We start from the raw sequence: 19,628 nt of genomic DNA, 5'->3' as shown, positions 1-19,628 counted from the left end.
ATAGGACTTATAAAACTGTGTTGGAGTATATTAATTTTGACAGGATTTCAAGATTTTTAAAGAGAATCGTAACACTTTTATGATAATGTAATTTACGAACAAACAAGTCGTTATAAAGTTATATGCAGGGGTGGATCTATCTAAAGGCTTTTTGGGCTGCAGCCCAGGGCCCCCAGTCCCCACTGAAACGATATTAAAAATATAAGAAAATATCTAGAATCTTTAAAAATCTATCATAAGGTTGGCAACCCTGAGATCAATCAACCCATGCACGTCTATCGAAATGAATGGGGAATTTCTGGTCGCTTGTTTTTGGTCAGTGTATTTTTTTAGTTGAGTAATATATAGGTAGGCCCCTAAGTAGATTTAACTCAGGGCCCCACAAATTCACAATCCGCCCCTGGTTACATGTATAACAAATTATAAATATGTAATTTATTTCATTAAAGTACATAGAGAATTTGAATTACTGTTTGATTTAGAGTGAAAATGATAGGCTGAGTGAGAGAAACCGTGGAATCCACATTCCAACGAAATTATTTTAGTATTCTTGAATATGGTTCAATATATTAAAAATCTTACAGAAAACTAATTAAATATATTTATATATATAAATATATTCAGTAATGATTCTGTTAAATTAAATTTAATTAGTCTGATGTCAAGCGGTTTAGCACAGCGCCGTACTTCCAATGGTATCGGGTTCCATTCCTCGCACGACACAAACATTTGTATTCTTGAGTATGATTGTATCGATTTGGGTGTTATCTATGTATTTATTTACCAAAAAAATATGTAATTGTATAAGTTGTCTAGTACCCATAACACAAACTTTAACTGGCTTAACTTGGGACTAGATAGCGCTGTGTGAATTGTCCTGAGATTATTATTATATCTCTGTACTTTGTACTTTGAGATGACGCTGTTATATGGCCAGTTTTTTTTACCATTTCCATTTCGTAGCTTCAACCTCAGCCTACTGCAATCGAGACAAAGCTTTAACTATGGACCACTGCTGTCCGTTAATTAGGGGTGTATTACAATATCATATATGTAGATTTATATATGAATTTAGGAAAATATTGACGCAGTTGTAATATCAATAAAATGTTTGCAATATCTTGAACTGTTTAAGGCAGTTTCGTTTATACAACATGTGTACATGATATTGTAATAAGTCTTTAAGTAAATCATGAACCGTTGTCCGGCTTATTTTATTGTATTATGTAATAAACATTCTGTAACTATTTGGTTGTTTCTTTTTTTTAATATTTAGATAGATAAATTATTTACTCACCAATTATAAATACAGAGCATCTGTATTTTATTCTTTATGCAAATAACGTACAAATATTACAAAATTTATTATACATTGGACCCCGCACTAGGCGAACCTGTATCGCGGGAGTTCACAAAAGAATTGCCAAATAATTATTTGCTATTACTGATCAGTGAGTTTGATATATCATACTAATTAAGATTTTTTAGATTAATTTCATAAAAACACAATTGTTGACTATATAATCTCTGTCTGTCTGTATCTCATGCTAAATAAATAGTACAACTTTATCTTATATATAAAATTCTCGTGTCACAATCACAAAGTTGGTTACCTTACCATACTCCTCCGAAACGGCTTGAACGATTTTTAGTAAATTTTATATGCATATTCAGTAGGTTTGAGAATCGACTACTATTTTTCATACCCCTAAGTAATAAGGGTTGTCCACACCTAACATTTATTTTTATTTTTTGTAATGTCACAATAAAAATTCATACAACCCTAAATTTTCTCCCTTCTATCACCAACCCCTACTTTATAATAGCGATATTAATTTATATGGCAAAACGTTTGCTGGATCAGCTAATGAATAAAGATTTAACACAGACGATGTCGTGGGTCCTAAATAAAATCCAAATAAACATAGAACATGATTTATATCATTATATTACATTATTATAAATTACTAAATGGTTGCTGTCGTATGTGTTCACTTCCTGGCAGCCAGCGCTCCCAGGTCCGCGATGCAGCGGTCCAGGGTCTGCTTCTCCTGGTCGGGGGTGATGGCCTTGGTCACGTTGGAGACGATCCATTCAACCATGTGCTTTTGCGAGAGGCGACGCTCCACGTTTGACTTTTCCAGCTGATAGTCAAGACGACGCTTGACCTGCAAAAGAATGGTGGAATGAGTGATAGAATAAAAAAAATGCTACTGCTCATATTAAGTTTTATTCTAATATAGATTATTTCTAGTTGGTATTATTGTGGAACTATTAATCTTCTTGTGTATTTAATATTTGGACTCTAAAGAATTAGTGCTAGTAGTAGTTCGTAATCAACTTAAAAATGTAAAACACGCGTATGCATAAAATTCAACCAACAAAAATTTTGGCTGGTTCACTCTTCGACTAAAACAAAGAAATGACTATTCATAAATGTCTAAGTGCTAAATAACCTTAATTTGAATATAGATAAGTATATGTGCCCACGGTTTCCTCCATATGAAAATTGCAGCCTGTGTTATTCTGACTTATAAGCTAAGCTATATACTACTGTAAATTATTACTTATAATATAAGCTACTGTAAATTATTATCAAAGACAATTCAGTAGTTTTTTTGTGCAGAAGTAACAACCTTCCGTCTATACATACAAACTTTCGCGTTTATAATATTAATTAGGTTTCTTTGTATCTATGGTTACTCACTTCATTGTAAGCGTTAATCGCACGCTCTCTGTATGCTGCTTCCAGTTGTAAGAGAATATTTTCTTTCTTGGCTTCAATCAGCAGCTCCTGGCCTTGAGCGCGCCACTGGGCCTTCTTCTCCTCTTCAATCAAAGCCTGCAGATCTGTGACGGTCTGCTGACGGCCTGCGTTCCATTCCTTTTCTATAGTCTATAACATAACAAGCATGAAATACAACATCAATTTATAAGAACAGCCACTATTGGTCATTGAACAGTCTACTGGTTGTTGGGACTGTTATGGATGTCTAAAACAAACGCAAAATAATTTAATTTCTCTGAACAATACACACAGCGCCTATAGTTCCAAACTAAGAGATATGAGAGCACAATCTATGAGAATACTACAGAAGACAATGGCTGTATGGGTCCAGTCCTTTTGCTTTACCCTAAGATGGTAAAAATGGAATACAAAAAAACTTTAAACTATATAATTTATAAAAGTGGCTTAAGCTATGAGAATACTGCTGAAGATAATGGCTCTACAGGCTGAGATCTTTTGCTTTTCCCGAAATTGGTAAAAAAACAAAAAATGAAAGAATGTATTATACAAGTGACATAAGGTAAGAAAATGTCATATTTTTTTTCTATATTGTTATTTTATTTATTTCTTTGCAGGCGGCTAAGTTCTTAATAGTAAACACAGATTTTTCTATTTTAAGTTTTTATTATGTTGATATCTTATTTCTTTGTAAGAGGCTAAATTCTTAAAGGTAAACTGACTTTTTTTATTAAAGGTTTTAACCTATTAATCAGTGCTAAAGAAACCCTGACTTACATCAACTTCCTTGTCCAACCAAGCACCGAGGCTGGGTCCAAACTTCTTGGCAGCAAAGTAGACCATCACCAATAGAGACAGACCGGTGTAGTACTCATGTTCCAGCACATAGATCTCTTTACTGTACAGATATGTAGCGAGACCAACTCCAAATGTGTACGGGCCGGTCACACCGGTCTTTGAGTGGAAAAATTGGAACCTGGAAATTGATAATCTATATATTAATACTCTCTCTGACATAGCTCAAAGACAAAATATGTCAGCTGAAGTGGCAGTGGGCCGGGCATATCAGCAGAGACAGCAATGATAGATGGGGAAGAAAAGTTATGGAGTGAAGGCCATGTATGGGTCGAGGGAATGTCGGGCACCATCCTTCAATATGGACCGACGACATTATGAAGGTGGCCAGGAGTGGATGGATGCAGAAGGCAGAAGAGCGCACATGGTGGAAGTCTTTTGGAAAGGCCTATATCCAACAGTAGATACACAGGCTGATGATAATGATGACGATGATATTAAACAAATATGTAGGGTACATATTAGAATTGTTTGATAAAAAGTTATAATGGACATATTGCCATATAAACTAACAGAAATATTGAATTTGAAGATGAAGTAAAACAATTAGTCCACAAATAAAAAAATATTAGAGCTGGGTCACCCTTATTATTGAGGGGTATGAAGAATAGATGCTTCTCCGATATCTACCTGATATGGACACAAACTTTCATAAGAATCAGTAAACGTTTCAAAGGAGTATGGTATCAAAACAGTGACTAGAGAATTTCACATTACATGTGAAGCAAAAACCTTTTTAAACAAATTACATGAGCAGAGGAGTATGAAATTTCACACACTTATAGCTTATACACAGAGGTGTAGAAAAGTAATATTTTTGTAATTGTGTAAAGTGCAATTTATACCATTCTTCAGGGAGAAATCCAAGCCTGACTTTGCCAGGTTCCCCCCTCACTGGGCGAGGGAAATTCTTCTCATCTCGTACACCGGACTCGGTGGCGGAGCCCCGCGCCACCAACGCCGTAGACGTGGACTGGCGGGCAGCGACTGTAATGTAAAATAGTTGTTTTGTTATACACAATAAATAGATAGTAAATTGATACATATATAAAAAAAATTGGAGTGTCTGTTTGTAATATTGAAATAACTATTTCTTACTACATGCTTTTGAATATAAATACGGTACATACATAGAAATAACAATTTTTACAATTTTTCTCTACGTTTAATAATGTATACATACGCATAATGTTCACCCCTATAGGGGGATGGCAGATGTGTAAATTGTACAGAGTTATTATTATTACCATTATATATACATATTAGACATGCATAAATGCACTTTTTGCCAAAAAAAATTGCATTTATATACATATATCTGTTGTTAAGTCCAACCTCTAATATAGTTTAAGACTAGACGACGTAGAATGATTTGTCAAGGTTATTTAGTAATTTTATTATAAACTGAAACTTACAGATACTCTAAGTTGCAAAGATTTAACTAAAAACATTGTATTTTATCCAATAGGCATTAGATAAAAGATAAGACTAAAGTAATTTCTTATTTTTATTCTAATACCAGTTTATTAAATTTTACTTTTAAAAGACTACGAGATGTACGTAAAAATTTATAAGTAATTGTCAATTTGAAAGGTATAACTTCAATTTTACATATATAAAGAAATTTATACTATTTTTTTCAAAAATATACCTTTGACTGGAGCGCAGCGATTACATAAACTTGAACCGTGTAGGTTAAGGTTTATCTAAGAAATATAAAATGTTACCCAAAAATATGGATGTGTAAAACAAATATATAGCAAACTAAATTTACCTGCACGTAAAGCTGCTCGCGATAACATTTTGTAAAGCAGAAATTAATTTAATTCTAAAATACGACTGACTACAATAAGTCAGATAAATTGGCGAAGTAGCAGTGTTGCCAAACACAAAAACTTGAGTATATTTGATTATAGAAAATATTATTCTCCTTTAAAAAGTTAAACCTTAGTAAGTACTAGATTTTATTATAAAGCATAATCTTTTTAATCTATATAAATTAATGAGTAAATATAATATATGAAAATGATCCGATAAGGAGAAAACTGGTAGTAGATTTGAAGAATCAAACAAAATTAGCAACACTAGGATCAGCGATGTACTTTACAGAGTTCGTATAATCTATAATTGATCTAAAATATATTAAAATGTAGTCTGTAATTAAACTCTGATCAATTAGAAGTAGGTTGACTCGATGGTTGAATAAAATAATATAAGATTTAAACATATATGGGTCTCCCAAAAGTCGACGATAAACTGAAAGCAGGATATAAATAGTGGTCACAGCTATCAGAAAATAAAAAAAAATAAACCAGTGGTTATGAAACTATATGTATTTAACTAAAAAAGCTGAGATATTAACACACTGTGATGATCATTTCACCAATGTAGCCACTTTCTACGTTGCTTGTGCTGTATTTCGATTAATAAAGTAAAATAATAACAATAATACAGGTGATTATTGTTTTTAAATTACTTTATTTTTAATTTATTTTCAAATATATAATGAGATACATTCTTATAAAATAAAAAATCTAGTGAAAATGATAGCTTATTATACTATACACGTTACAGCTTATTACGGACAAGAAGCATATTAATTAATAAAACTTAGATAATTTATAAATATTCATGGTTTTCAATGGAACAATTACAAAAAAAACGTTCCCAAGCGATACTGTAAAATGAATGTGAAGTAATCGAAGAAGAATTATAAGAGGAACAAAATAATAGATATATTATAGCACCAACTTCCCGAATTTGTATACACATATAAAAATATAAATAATAACAACTTTGGGTTGTGAAAAAGATACCTACTCTACTATTAAATTTATCTACGGTATGCAGTTTGTGTTTATGATGATGATATAGGTAACCCTACGTGTGCTAACATATCAATATATAATAAATAAAGTTTTGCACTTGCGCTACGTTCGCGAATTGTATTGATCTATTTATGAGTCAGTTTTATGTCGTATTCTGTCGGATACTGATCTAACTGTATTTGCAGATTTCATAGTTTTTTTACTTACCTGTTACTAACGGAAATAAGTAAGTTACTACTGAGAGCAGCTTCATTTCATCATTTGAAGTTGTTTGTAATAATCACCTTATCATGGCCAATCCTAATTCAATAAGATACCAAATGGTAGGTGAACTCAGTTTATTATTAAAGATGACTAAAAGAGCATGTTGTTGTGAATTAATTGTTGAGTATGTAAATATGTTGTTTAAAAATGATACGTAATTAAATACGTTACCAAAAAAAAATTGAATTATAATTATTTTGATTCTTTTACGCATCATGCATGTTATATGGATTTATTACAATATTTATTTATTGTAATAACTTGCATATTAATGATACACACGCTTTTTGATTCATATTATTAAGATTCTATCAAACAATTTATTCAGTGTAGGTTTATAAGTAAATATTATTATGTAACTTTTACTTATTCAGTTTTATGCCGACTACTGGCGTAATAAGTGTTCTGAAAGTAATGCAATTTTTTATAAATATCGTTTGTGCATTGTTAAAACAAACAAATAATTAAGGTGAAGTAAGTTCATGGACATTACATAGTCAAACTAAATGTACCTATCATATTGGTAGCAAATCAAACATATCCATAAAATTTCTAGACTGAAGTGCGCTTGTGCGAAAGTAACGATCGCAATCTGGTCTAGATATGATGTTTTATTATTATATTATATGTACCTTTAAAGCTTATTGTTCTTTAATGTGGTTACAAAATAATAATTAATATTATTGATTAATATTGAACATTGTATTAGATATACAGTGGTCCATTTTGTAAATTGTAATTTGCTCTATTAGTTTAGTTGATATTTGCTTCTATTAAAGTCTATGTATGTTCTTCGTTTATTATTCTGATAAACTAGTATTTATTTTATTTAGTCATGCATTATAAATGTATTTGCTTAAATGTATAAACGCATAGACTCGACTCGACTGACGTGTACCAGTTAAATTGAATGAATAGTTGCGTACAACACTATTATAAAAAATGAGAAAAGTAGATATTGTCAAAATGGAAATGTCAAAACTTCAAAAATCGTCAACAGAAAAACAAAACTATGTACCTATAAATCCGAATATAGTTACGAAATAATACACGTAGTAATACGCATAATACATTTTGCGCGTACCTTTGTGACTTTATTTAAATTGTGTTCCTTGTGGTGGTATAGAAAGAACTCACTGATGTATAATTAAGTAAAGTTTATTTTGAAAATGGGTATATTTACGTCCTGTTGTAGACCATCTGCTACGGATATTTTGACACCTGACGCTGTAAGTTGCTAAAACACATTGTATATTGCAATTAAAGTAATTTTTTTTTATGTAATTGTTTAAATTTTTCATAAATTTAATTTATTAAGTGGGTACTTCAGTCACATCTATGTCGACCGCTTGCTTTGCAGTGAAATTACAGGTTATTAAGCATGACATTGTCCTTTGGAGTGGCAGCGTTGAAGGATGAGCTGAGTCAGTGGAATTACAGGCTTTTTTTTTAGTGGATAATAATGGAATGATGCACCCGCCTGCACTAACGGTTTACACTGGCAGGGCGCCAGTGGAGGCTGATATGATGTCAGGTCAGTTAGCCCATCGTGATAAATTCACCGGGAATTTATCACAATGGTTTCCAGGGGGAAGCGTGTGGAGGTCAACCTGACATGGTACATTGTTAGCAATGGGACCATCAGTCCACATTCCTAACAATGCCCTTCCCCCCGGAATTACAGGTTAGGGGCATGATACTCAGCCCTCTGAAAAATGGCAAATCAGATAGCCCATCGGACAAATTCACCGGAAATTTAGTGGTATAACTGGTCTGTAGTGCTGTTCCCCATGCACATGGGCGATGGTTATTACTAACCATCTATGGGTAATTTTTTTTATAGATGACAATGGAATGGTGCACCCACCTGCACTAACAGTTTACACTGGCGGGTGATAAGATGAATTGAGGTCAGGTCAGTTAGGCCATTGTGATGGTTTCCAGGGATGGAAACCTCATGAAGGTCAACCTGACATGGTACATTGCTAGCAATGGAGCTATCAGTCCACATTACAATCAATTCATCAATGAATTAATGGGAAGATTTTTTTTTAATTTTTCAATCTGTCATCAACCTTATGGCTATAATCAGATTTATTGATATTTTGGGATGAAGACAAGGCATTTTGTAATAATGTAATGTAATGTAAGTTGGATTCCATTTTCCACACTGAGCCTCTTATCTGGACCTTTGTATGTGTAAAGCCGAGAAATGTAGCTAGCCAAGGTCTTCCCAATAGCACAGAAGTCGCCTGGTGTCTTCACAGACTTCACCATCCACCAATGATTTTCTGATAAGTCCTATTATTGTTATTAGGAAACAAGGCGTCGTCAGCAAGTTGAGGCAGCTGAGCGCAGGCAGGCAGAGCAGGCAAAGCGAGGAGTTAAAGATCCTGAACGCCTGAGGAAGATGAAGCTAAGGGAAGAGGAAATGGATAGACGGGAACAGGAGCTGCGAGAGCAGGGTGGTGCTAACTTGAAGGTGAGGTGTTAAAATTGCTATTCTCTTTCAAATTGAAAATTTGGTGAAATTACATTAGACAAATTTAACAAAAAAGCAATTCTAAAAAGATAATTAGAATAAATATTGCTAATATCATTTTTCTGACATCAGTCTTTGGCCAATATGTACTTTATACATAAATATACATAAATGTTAATACATAGGCTGGATATATTTTATTTTTATTTTTTTATTATTAAAAAACAGCAAAGATTTGCAATTAATGGCTGGCCAGCGATGGTTCTGGTCCAGACAGATAAGGTCTGCCTCAGTGCCACTGTTAGGCAAATTGTAACATCTCTGCTGGAGGCTCCTCTGGAGTTGTACAAAAGTGGAAATTAAAGAAATATAATAATATTAAAGTAAATTAAAAGAAGGCACGGAAATTTGTATTTAATAAAAAAATAAAAAAAAAGGCCACATTACCAACAATCGCCTCCCATCCTATGCTATAATAATACTTTTTTTTTGGTAGTTAGGTATCTGCAATCAGTACTGGTATTATAAGCAGGTGAGTTGTTGGTAGTAGGCGTGGGAGGATCTCTATCCTTTGACAAGGTCCCTATGTTTCAGCTAGCTAGAAATCTTTCATCCAGCTCAAGGATATTTGATCTTTTTAATCTTTTTGCTGGGTTGTTAACTAGAAGCTTCTGAGTTAATTCATAATGTATATATTAATACTTAACTATTTTAATTTTACTTAATATTTTTATGTGTAATTTGTGTGCGTTCCTACTGTTGGTTCAAATTAATATCAGCACTGGAAACTATGTTTCCAGCATTGTGCTGAGTTGTGTTCCACATTGACTCTGTTTTGTAATGTATGTAAATTGTTCCTTGTATGCCATTAGTGTCATTACTGCGTAAAACCAGTTAATAAATTCTGTTCTATTCTATTCTATAAACAAACTTCTTTTTTCAGTGGACATCTGGATGAGATGAGGCTCCTCCGGCCGAAAGCCAAACCAAAGCTGAAAAATATAGATATAAGAATTAAGTTCCTTAATTTGATTTGTTGCACTTCACCATGGAATTAGTGTCTATCTTTCCTCTTCCATACAAATGTATATCACTATCATACGCGGGTTCGATTTCTCGCACGGTACAAACTTTTGTATTCATGAGTATTATTGTTTGTATCGGTTTACGTGTTTTCTATGTATACAAAAAAATATCTACGTATTTATATCAGTTGTCTAGTACCCACAACACTAGCTCTGCCTTGCTTGGGAATAGATGACGCTGTGTGAAGTATCCTGAGCTATTCTAATTATTATTATTTTATATTAGTTTAAAACAATTGTCCTTGTGTAATAATTTGCACCCCATTTCTGCTCTGCTCTGGTGCAGAATGTATATGATGTTATCATGTACCAATACTCATATATTATTCATATAATTTATGTAATAATTTTCAATCCATCACTTCTTTGCCCCTGTGCATACTGTATATGGTAGACATAGTGTAAGAATACCCATGTATTATAAATACAAGCATTCCATCCATTGCTATCCCTTTATTCCATTACATCAGGTCATCGCAGTATCTTCCACTGATTCCTATCAGCTATCATATCTGAACTTACTTTCCTTTTATACACCTTTCCAACAATCCATCCATCTTTTTATCATCTTCCCCCTTTCCCTTCATCCACATTATATAAGGATTCTGGAAGAAATTCTACAAAAGTTAACAGTATTAATGTTACATAATATTACATATTGTTTCTTGTTGTTGTCGCAAACAAAATATGCAATATATTCATATTTTATCTTAAAAAAAACATCAATTTTATGTATATAAAACTAACTAGTGATTCTCTTCTGTTACCTAGACACACATGTATGTTTTGTCACATAAACACATAGAACAAATTCTCCAAAAGAATACTAAAGTTTCGCTAAAGTGCATAGTGTATGTTTTCCAAATAAACCTCCAGAAAATATCTCCAAAAGATAGTAAACCATATCAATATCGCTTGAATCTTTATTATTTAGTAATAATTAGTTAAAATCCTTTAGATTACTATCTGATTACTTATAGTCTGTGCGCTGTAGCATGGTGCGGGTGACAGTTATTAATTTTACATTTAACAATTGCTACATTTAAGTTAATACAGTTATTAATGATTTAATATATTACAAATGTGGTACAGCTCAAATACTAAGTCTTAATTTATAAATAGCGGCAACTTTTAAGAGTGAAACGAAACGTTAATGAAACTGTCCCCACACTATGCTACAATCGGAGATATAAACAAACGAAAACAGCGACTTTGCTTTACACTATTTTTAGATAAATGTGTATAACAAAATAACAACTATAATCTTGTAGTAATTGTGTAATTTAAGTGTTATTAAGATATTGTACTTCTATGTTGTTGAATTCGATGTTTTGATGTATTTATATACTATACAACATGTAAACCAATTTGTTATACATTCTAGTTCAAAATTATATTATATTTATATGTGTTATATAAATTCAATTTTATAATTTCACCTTGATTTTACAGATTATAATTATGTGTATTTTCTGTAATAATTAATGAAGTTATATATTCTATATATTATGTACTAGGTGTAACCGCGACTTCGTTCGCGTGGACGGCAACTTTATTTTTCTATAACAAAAGATTTTTTCAAAAATAAAAGTAGCCTAAGTTACTCCTTCTTACAGCAGCTACCTGCCATAAAAAGTCCCGACAAAATCCAGGTCTAGGACCAGTCATTTCAGAGATTAGCCGGAACAAACAAACAGACAGACAGACAGACAAAAATTGTAAAAAAAAGTTGTTTTGGTATATGTACCGTATTTATATTCATATGCATGTAGTAAAATACGGTTATTTCAATATAATAGATACTTCAACTTTATTTATATGTATAGATATATAGATTATTATATTCCCAATTATGCTACAATTTATTTTTCACGATACAACCATAATTATAGAAATAAATAGGTTTATTTTTAATTAAAGCTTGATCAATTCATTTGCTATTTAGTAAATATGGACTACTTTGAAATATTGTTATAATTGTGTTACATGTTGTATATATGTTATTGTAATTATAGGAGACTATTTTGAATATATTCTATAATCATATATTTTCAAGTGAAGGGAAGTTGTTATGGAATGATTGTACTATAGTACATAGTATTGAGTGGGACGAGTATTGGACACAAGCTTGTGTCATATGAAGCAGGACTACCTTTAACTTTAACATTTCTAAAAGTAACAAATTTCTAAGAGCTTCTATGAACAAGGTCGATTTTTTTTGAGGCATTGGCGCCTTTTTTGTCCTCTACTACTGTAAGATGGCATATACAGAGTGAAAACTTTTCACCCAGTACTCATTCTGGAAAATGTAAACATTGAAAGGACTAGTGCTCAAGCTTACACTCTGATATGTGGTTCACCTTATAATTTAATTGAGTATATCTTACTATACTATATTTTATCAATTTAAGCCACTGTACCAAATTATTTAAAATGTGTACTAGCATATACAGAGTGAAAGCTTTTCATCCAGTGCTCTTTCTGGAAAATTCAACATTATAAAGAATAGAGCACCAGATTGAAGTGTTCAAGCTTACACTCTGTTAATGTAGTTTCAAATTGAATAATTTATTTGAGTATATCTAACTAAACTATGTATATTTTAACAATTTAAGCCACTGTACCAAATTATCTAAGATGTGTACTGATTAGTTAAGACTTGTAACTATATAACTATTTTACTATTATACAATAACTTCTATATAAGTGTTCTATCTACTGGATGTTGGTACAACTCCAGGCCTTGATCGATGTTACTATGTAAATTGTTGTTAATATTAAAATACATGTCTATTTATTGTAAAATTGTCTATGATTTCCCATCACAATTAATATAAATATACATTGTAAATAAACTGGTTTAAAAAGAATAATTCAATTGAGTTTCTTGCCAGTTCTTCTCAATTGGATCTATATACTGAACTGGACGGTAGGGAAAAAAATAAAATTATAATGTAAAAAATTTGATGTTTATAAGCGGCTAATATGTCCTACATGAATAAATGATCTTTGAATTTTGAATGAATGATAATGGAATGGTGCACCCGCTACGCTAAAGCTTTACGCTGTCGGGGCACCAGTGGAGGATGATAAGATGAGCATGAGATCAGGTTAGTTTGGCCATTGTGATTAAATGATAAAATAAAGCGCTTTGCCGTCTAGTGAAATATTAGTATTGTAAGTAATAATTTATTTGACTGATAAAAACTTTTCTATTACATAGTTTATTAATACAAACTGAATAAATTATAATTTCAGATAGTAATTTTCTTTCCTAAATCTATTGACATCTGTGATTTAGGGCAGAATATTAAAGACTCACGAGACTACGTACTTAAATAGATTTACTCAAATCCTTCAGAGTGTATGAATTTTGGCACTTTATTATATACACATTGTTAAGTAATATCTCCGAGTGAACTCCATGTAACAAGAAAGAAAATTGTTTTATAAATATAGGTAATTTTTGCCAAAATATTGTATAATGTAATAAAGCCTTTCAGAATTAATTTGACAATCACCTGATTTCTGTCAGAATATTATTGATTGACGTATGATTGATTGAATGACTTATTTTTGTAGTTAGAGTTTGTGATATTTAGTATTTTATTATAGGGATATATTTTTAAATTATTGTAGATAAATCTAATTATGTCCGACTCTAGAGAAGCCGATAAGAAGGTGAGTTATGAGAAACAGTATTATCATTATTACTATTGACCCGCGCCGTTCAAGCCGCGTAATCGGCTGCTTGAACGATAAGCGACGCCAAACTAATACAAACTGACCTTACTGAGGTTTGGAGGTCAATTTAGGGTCAAAAAAGTTTAAAGTCACAAATAAACACTTAAGTAAAATTTTAAGATCACTCATTATGCGTATTTTATAAGCAATGTTATCACGTGATATTATTTACTGATTTAATTTTATAACACCATCAACAATTTTTATTTTTTTTTATAATAAGTTTAAAGAAAAATATACAATATAAATATAGGTACTCAATTGCTTCTTACAATCTATATAAAAACACTTGTTTATGAATACTGTCTTTTTTGCAATTCCGGTATTAATTACACAGACACAACATAGATAATAATGCAAATTAACTTCGTTATTATTTTATTTAAACGGCTGAAATGCAAAATAAATTAATAGCTGAATACATAGGAGGTAGTACCTGAGTTTTTATACATTTATCCACAGTCAGTAAAAATACTGAAAGTGAATTGATTCTTATAGGCACTTAAGAACTGAAGTATTTTTCTCTGGCTTAGCTTGTTAGGATGGATGTTCAATTGAGTTTTAATATTAAAGCAAACCATAACAAGCACAGATACTGTATGTAGATGTGAAAATTGATGAATTTTAGAGTTGAATATAACACCAACACTTATACATATTATACCTATGGTTTTTGTTGCATATACTTACATGGTAAAATATATTATTCTCATATCTGGTGTAGCACTTAACATAGATATTTTTTTATTCATTAAATCTGTATGTAGGGACTGTACATTTGAATAGAGAGAAAAATATGGTATCAGCAGTTTATCAATATTTCCTGTGCTACAGTAATTAAGATAATTGAAAAGTAAAAAAAATAGTTATCAAAAAACATAGACAAAATTAATGAATAATAATACCACATGAATTGTATATACCATAGTGGTTATTTGTTCAGTGAATTGTGCAGCAATAGCTTTATGTGCACAGGTGTCTACTTTATAGTATTAATTGTCTATGTTGTATTATGAAGTTGTTTCCTGTTGTTGTTTTAATTTTGAATTTGGAAATGTGATGAGTAGTTAAGAAGTTATTTATTATTTTGGCGGAAGAGGCTTATCCCACATTAAAATAAATAAATATAGATAAATAGGTTGACTTGGAATAAACATACTTTTCATATTTATTTCTAATATATGATTGCCTTAAAGTATTTTTATTTTATATTTTTAGAATATTAGGATGTTGTATAATATTTTAAAAAGTGTATTCCTAATATTTAAATAAAGTTTGTATAATAAATTGTGTTAAAACAACATATTAATATCTGACTTTATTTGGCTTTAATTTTATTGTGTTTGTTGCTAACTACTAATACTTGTGTACTAACATTAGATATTAAAAAATTACAGGAGTGTAACAACAGACTGCGACCTGCGGTAAGTACTTTGCACTTGTATTATGTTATTTAATTGAATTAATCTTTATGACAATGGTATAAGGTATATACTTCATTAGTTCAAACAGTTAGAGAGGGTGAGAACACCATACCATCATAAAAAACATTCTATCATCAGTAAAAAAGATTCTAGCTTCTAGCTTTAAAGATAATGATACTTCCCTACCACCTTTCATCTTCCCTTACAACCCCTTACAACCCTTTCGCATTAAAAAGTACCCTATGTTTGTTCTAAGGGTCTACACTATCTTTGTACCAAATTTGGTTTAAATTGGTTTAGAAGCTTTGCCATGAAAGCACGACAGACAGACTAACAAAGGTACTTTTGCATTTATAATTTTTTTTTTTTGCACACAAAAATGTATACATGGCGGACTTAATGCCTGATGGCATTCTCTATCATTATGAGTGAGGAATAATTTTATTTATATCGGTTCAGTAGTTTTATTAAGAAAGCGCGACGGACAGACAGGTTTACTTTGCATTTATAATATTAGTAAGGGTGATAAACAACCTAATGGCCCGCCTTATGATAAGAGGCAGTCATCGCCTATATACATGAACAGCACGTCGGACGTTACGTTCTTGCGTGATGTTGATGGTATCATCATAGTTTCGCCATTTTTGAGGACTAAGGTGATATGCCTTCTTTCTCACCTTGTAATTTCGATGCGAGACAGATGTTTTTTTTTCGGACTACTCTAATGCTGTTGGCCGCAGCTGGCCTTTACAGCTTCACAGGACAATGGGGGGCGAGTGTACATGGCACTACAAACCAAAGGAAGGACTTATGGAGCGGCTGAAAGCCAACTTACGCCTGACGGATACGACTTTAGTCTGATGGCACTGCTAGTTCGAACCTGAGCTCAGGCCGTCGTAATTTCGATTCCCGTTTGAATTGGCTGGGGGATCGGCAGGAGGGGAATTCGTACTCTACCATAGAGCTAACACAGGGCAACGCGCACGTGATACCTGGTGATTCAGGGGTCATAAGCTGCGGTAACCGTTTACGATCAAATGGGCTGTATGATTGTATGCCACTGTCATAGTTTAAAAAAAAACTATAAGTCATTATAATAGAAAAAAAAATACCACAGCAATTAATGTGGCTATGGAAATAATAGCTAGGTTACTCGGCAGTTCAGAGGCCGACCGGTGCCTGATATGTTATCATCATTTAGTCGCGTACAACAATAATATTCTCATTTAAAGTTGTCGCGACGTCTGCGCGTGCGCACTATTTCCTACCGCTGACAGAACGGTGGCAGTGTTGTGATATTCAATTGTAAAATGGATTTGCTCAATAAGGTAGTGTTATGTTTACATTAATTGTTAATTATTTTTTTAGTAACTTTTCTTTAGTAATACATGTCGTACAGTTTTGTAAACTCATTATTTTTTTGGTGATATTTCTTTGTAAATTCATACAGTTTTGTTATAATTGTTAATTATTTTTGCTATTCTTTAGTCATATATGTTATAGAGTTTTCTAAACACACTATATTTAGTAACTTTTCTTTATCCATACTCTTCATAGTTTTGTTATAATTGTTAATTATTTTTGCTATTCTTTAGTAATATATGTCATACAGTTTTGTTAAAACACATGTGTTTTAATATCATTTTATGCATATAATATTGCACAGTTTTTTATAGTCAATACTAGTTGATTCGGCAAACTAAAAAATCGATTTTCTGTGTAAATTTATCATTATATTATAAATAGGGGTTTTGGTAGAAGGGTGATAATTTAGGACAGTGTAAATATATATGTATATGAGTAGATAATAACTACTACTATATATTAAAAGTAGTAAACTATTTTTGATACCCCTAAGTGTTAACTGATCACCACAGCACACCACCACATTGTATTTTTTATATATTTTTTACCATTTTCTTACATTTATGATTAGGAATTAAAAAATCTAAATTGTGATAAAACTCATACAGCTATACTGATAATAAAAAAAAACAGTACTCGCGATTTTAAAGTGCTCTCTGCACTCGCTTTTATTCGTCCCGTGAAGCTGTAAAGGCTAGCTACCGCCAACAACATTTTTTTCGAACTGCTCTAATGCGTTTGGCCGCTAGCTTTTACAGCTTCACCGGACGATTGGGGGCGAGCGTAGGAGACACCAAATCCGCAGAAGAACTTATGGAGCGGTTGACGTCTAATTCCTGCCTGATGGATACGAATTTAGTCTGAGGGCACCGCTAGGGATTCGAAATTTGATTCAGGCCGTCGTAATTTCGATCCCCATTTGAATTGTACGAGGGATTGATCGGGGATGTATTAGAATGGTTCGAAAAAAAGATCGTGATATTGTGATCGTGATATTGAAAATCGTGATATTGTAATAAACAGACAAATACTTTCGCATTAATTAGTATGGATGACATATATATTATTCATAATGTTAACTATCGTGTGACGCACCATTAATTAAAAATGGTAAAGTCAATAATCATGTAACCTGAAACGGAACGTCAGAGGCCAGAGCCAAAGTAATCTATGTGACATTGACAAGTGGATGACGGATGATTGAACGTAAGCAGCGGGAGTTTTGGAGCGAAAAAGTTGAAGTGTTTATATTATTATAAAAACAAATAAGAGATAGGTAATTGTGAATATTGTAGGCATTGAGGTGTTTCTCTTCCTGACTAACCGGTATTACGCCTAAGTCGTCAGGATACTAGTGATTTTAAAAGTTCAGAAGCGGTACCAATCCCGCCTACAAATTCGACCGTAAGGTAATTCTGACTAGAAGTTGTGGTAAGTGAATTTACGTTAATAACACGCATACCATTAAACGCAGTATCTCACTTGTTTTATTGAACTTTTGGATGAATTGCTTTCTACATATTAAATAGATTTAGTATGTACGATAACTTGCGAGAGTAATGACATGACATGTGGCACGATATTGAGGTATACAATATACCTAAGAAAGAAGTATTATGAATACATTAAGTATAAAACAACATGGATATCTAATTAGTTTAAAATACAGAGTAACTATTGTTATGTTATTAATGCCTATGATAGAGTATGATAGGATATCAACAGATTAGAAACAGTTACATTAACTATGTTGACATACAGGTTGAACATGAGAACACATACCATGTTATACATATAAACAGTGTAATGGTATTGCTGAGTTTGTTGCTAATTCACAGTAAATTAGTCAAACTTACTGTTCAGCTTTGTGTGTTTGTTCTATGTGAATTGAATTGAAGAATTGTTATTATTTCTTTACATAGGTACACATATATGTTTGATGATCCCATTTCAGATAAATGACAATCACTGGCATAGTCCAGGTATATGTCTTGATTGTGGTTATATTCCCAAATTGAGATACTGTCATATATATATTATATTGGTTGATACTTTGATATGTGTTTATTAATGAATTAATAAAGCATATTAATATAGATAGACACAGTATATTGTTGACATAAACTGATACAAGCTACATAACATGTTATATTTCATAATATTACATATTAAAGACATTTTAGATGCTATCTCATGATTAGCTGTGAAGCTCTCAGTGAAAATAGTACTTAACTCTGATAGTACAATTATTATATTTATTTCTTGCTGTGTTTTGAATTTTATAAATGTATATATATATATATATATGTATATATATATAGCAATGGCTAACAATTGGTAGTAAACTCCAATGTTAAAAACCGAATAACTGTAAACTATTATTATTAATAGTTCCTTATTTAATTATTAATTAGTATAAAATCCAATTGAGATCTATTAGGATCCTCAAGGTTATCATAATCATATGATATTGATTATTAATGTGTTGAAAAAGCACCTAGAGATGATATCCAATTCCTCAAAGGTGTCATATTATGTTGGAATTATATATTATATGTATGCTCATATTGAATGTATTATATGTTTGAGCAATTGGTTCACTTCTTTGATGCTCTCTTGAAATTCATTAGAATGGCCCTTAGCAGCCATTGTTGATCAATAAAGGTACTTAAAGGTCCTGTACAGGTACCTGTAGCTATGTACATTTGTCATTTGAGACAATGTTTAGTGATTGTTGGAATTTATAAGCACCCAATTAATATGTGACATTTTAGAAAGTGATAGATTACAGGTAAGACTATTCTTACATGGTTCAGTTTTGTAAACTATGAAGTT

At 31.8% G+C, this 19,628-nt stretch overlaps 3 protein-coding genes across 5 annotated transcripts in view; 2 read left to right on the top strand and 1 right to left on the bottom strand.

The window, feature by feature from the left end:
* Window positions 1–1,936: 1,936 nt before the first annotated feature.
* On the bottom strand, window positions 1,937–5,487 carry LOC131841612 (ATP synthase subunit b, mitochondrial). The gene is made up of 5 exons (XM_059189934.1): window positions 5,376–5,487; window positions 4,447–4,588; window positions 3,524–3,722; window positions 2,708–2,896; window positions 1,937–2,168 (listed from the first exon to the last, which is right to left on the bottom strand). The coding sequence occupies exons 1-5, from the start codon at window positions 5,401–5,403 to the stop codon at window positions 1,992–1,994; spliced, it is 735 nt and encodes a 244-aa protein (XP_059045917.1). The 5' UTR covers window positions 5,404–5,487; the 3' UTR covers window positions 1,937–1,991.
* A 2,155-nt stretch (window positions 5,488–7,642) lies between these two features.
* On the top strand, window positions 7,643–10,437 carry LOC131841623 (uncharacterized). The gene is made up of 3 exons (XM_059189949.1): window positions 7,643–7,922; window positions 9,011–9,175; window positions 10,119–10,437. The coding sequence occupies exons 1-3, from the start codon at window positions 7,863–7,865 to the stop codon at window positions 10,131–10,133; spliced, it is 240 nt and encodes a 79-aa protein (XP_059045932.1). The 5' UTR covers window positions 7,643–7,862; the 3' UTR covers window positions 10,134–10,437.
* A 3,414-nt stretch (window positions 10,438–13,851) lies between these two features.
* Window positions 13,852–19,628, top strand: part of LOC131841614 (UTP--glucose-1-phosphate uridylyltransferase) — a 31,293-nt gene continuing 25,516 nt past the window's right edge. The window contains exons 1-2 of one of the 3 annotated variants that reach the window (XM_059189938.1): window positions 13,852–13,941; window positions 15,402–15,428. In XM_059189938.1, coding sequence (XP_059045921.1) covers window positions 13,912–13,941; window positions 15,402–15,428 — 57 coding nt within the window. In that variant the 5' untranslated portion in view covers window positions 13,852–13,911. Of the gene's footprint in view, window positions 13,942–15,401; window positions 15,429–16,664; window positions 16,757–19,628 lie in introns of those variants that run through there. The other 2 variants (XM_059189936.1, XM_059189937.1) reach the window with 2 other exon arrangements.

The sequence above is a fragment of the Achroia grisella genome, unplaced genomic scaffold (genome assembly GCF_030625045.1).
Source record: "Achroia grisella isolate CSIRO2021 unplaced genomic scaffold, CSIRO_AGI_Agris_v1 utg18504, whole genome shotgun sequence".
NCBI classification, from domain to species: Eukaryota; Metazoa; Arthropoda; class Insecta; order Lepidoptera; family Pyralidae; genus Achroia; species Achroia grisella.
Note: the sequence above shows the minus strand (reverse complement) of the source record. Positions and strands in the feature narration are given on the sequence as shown.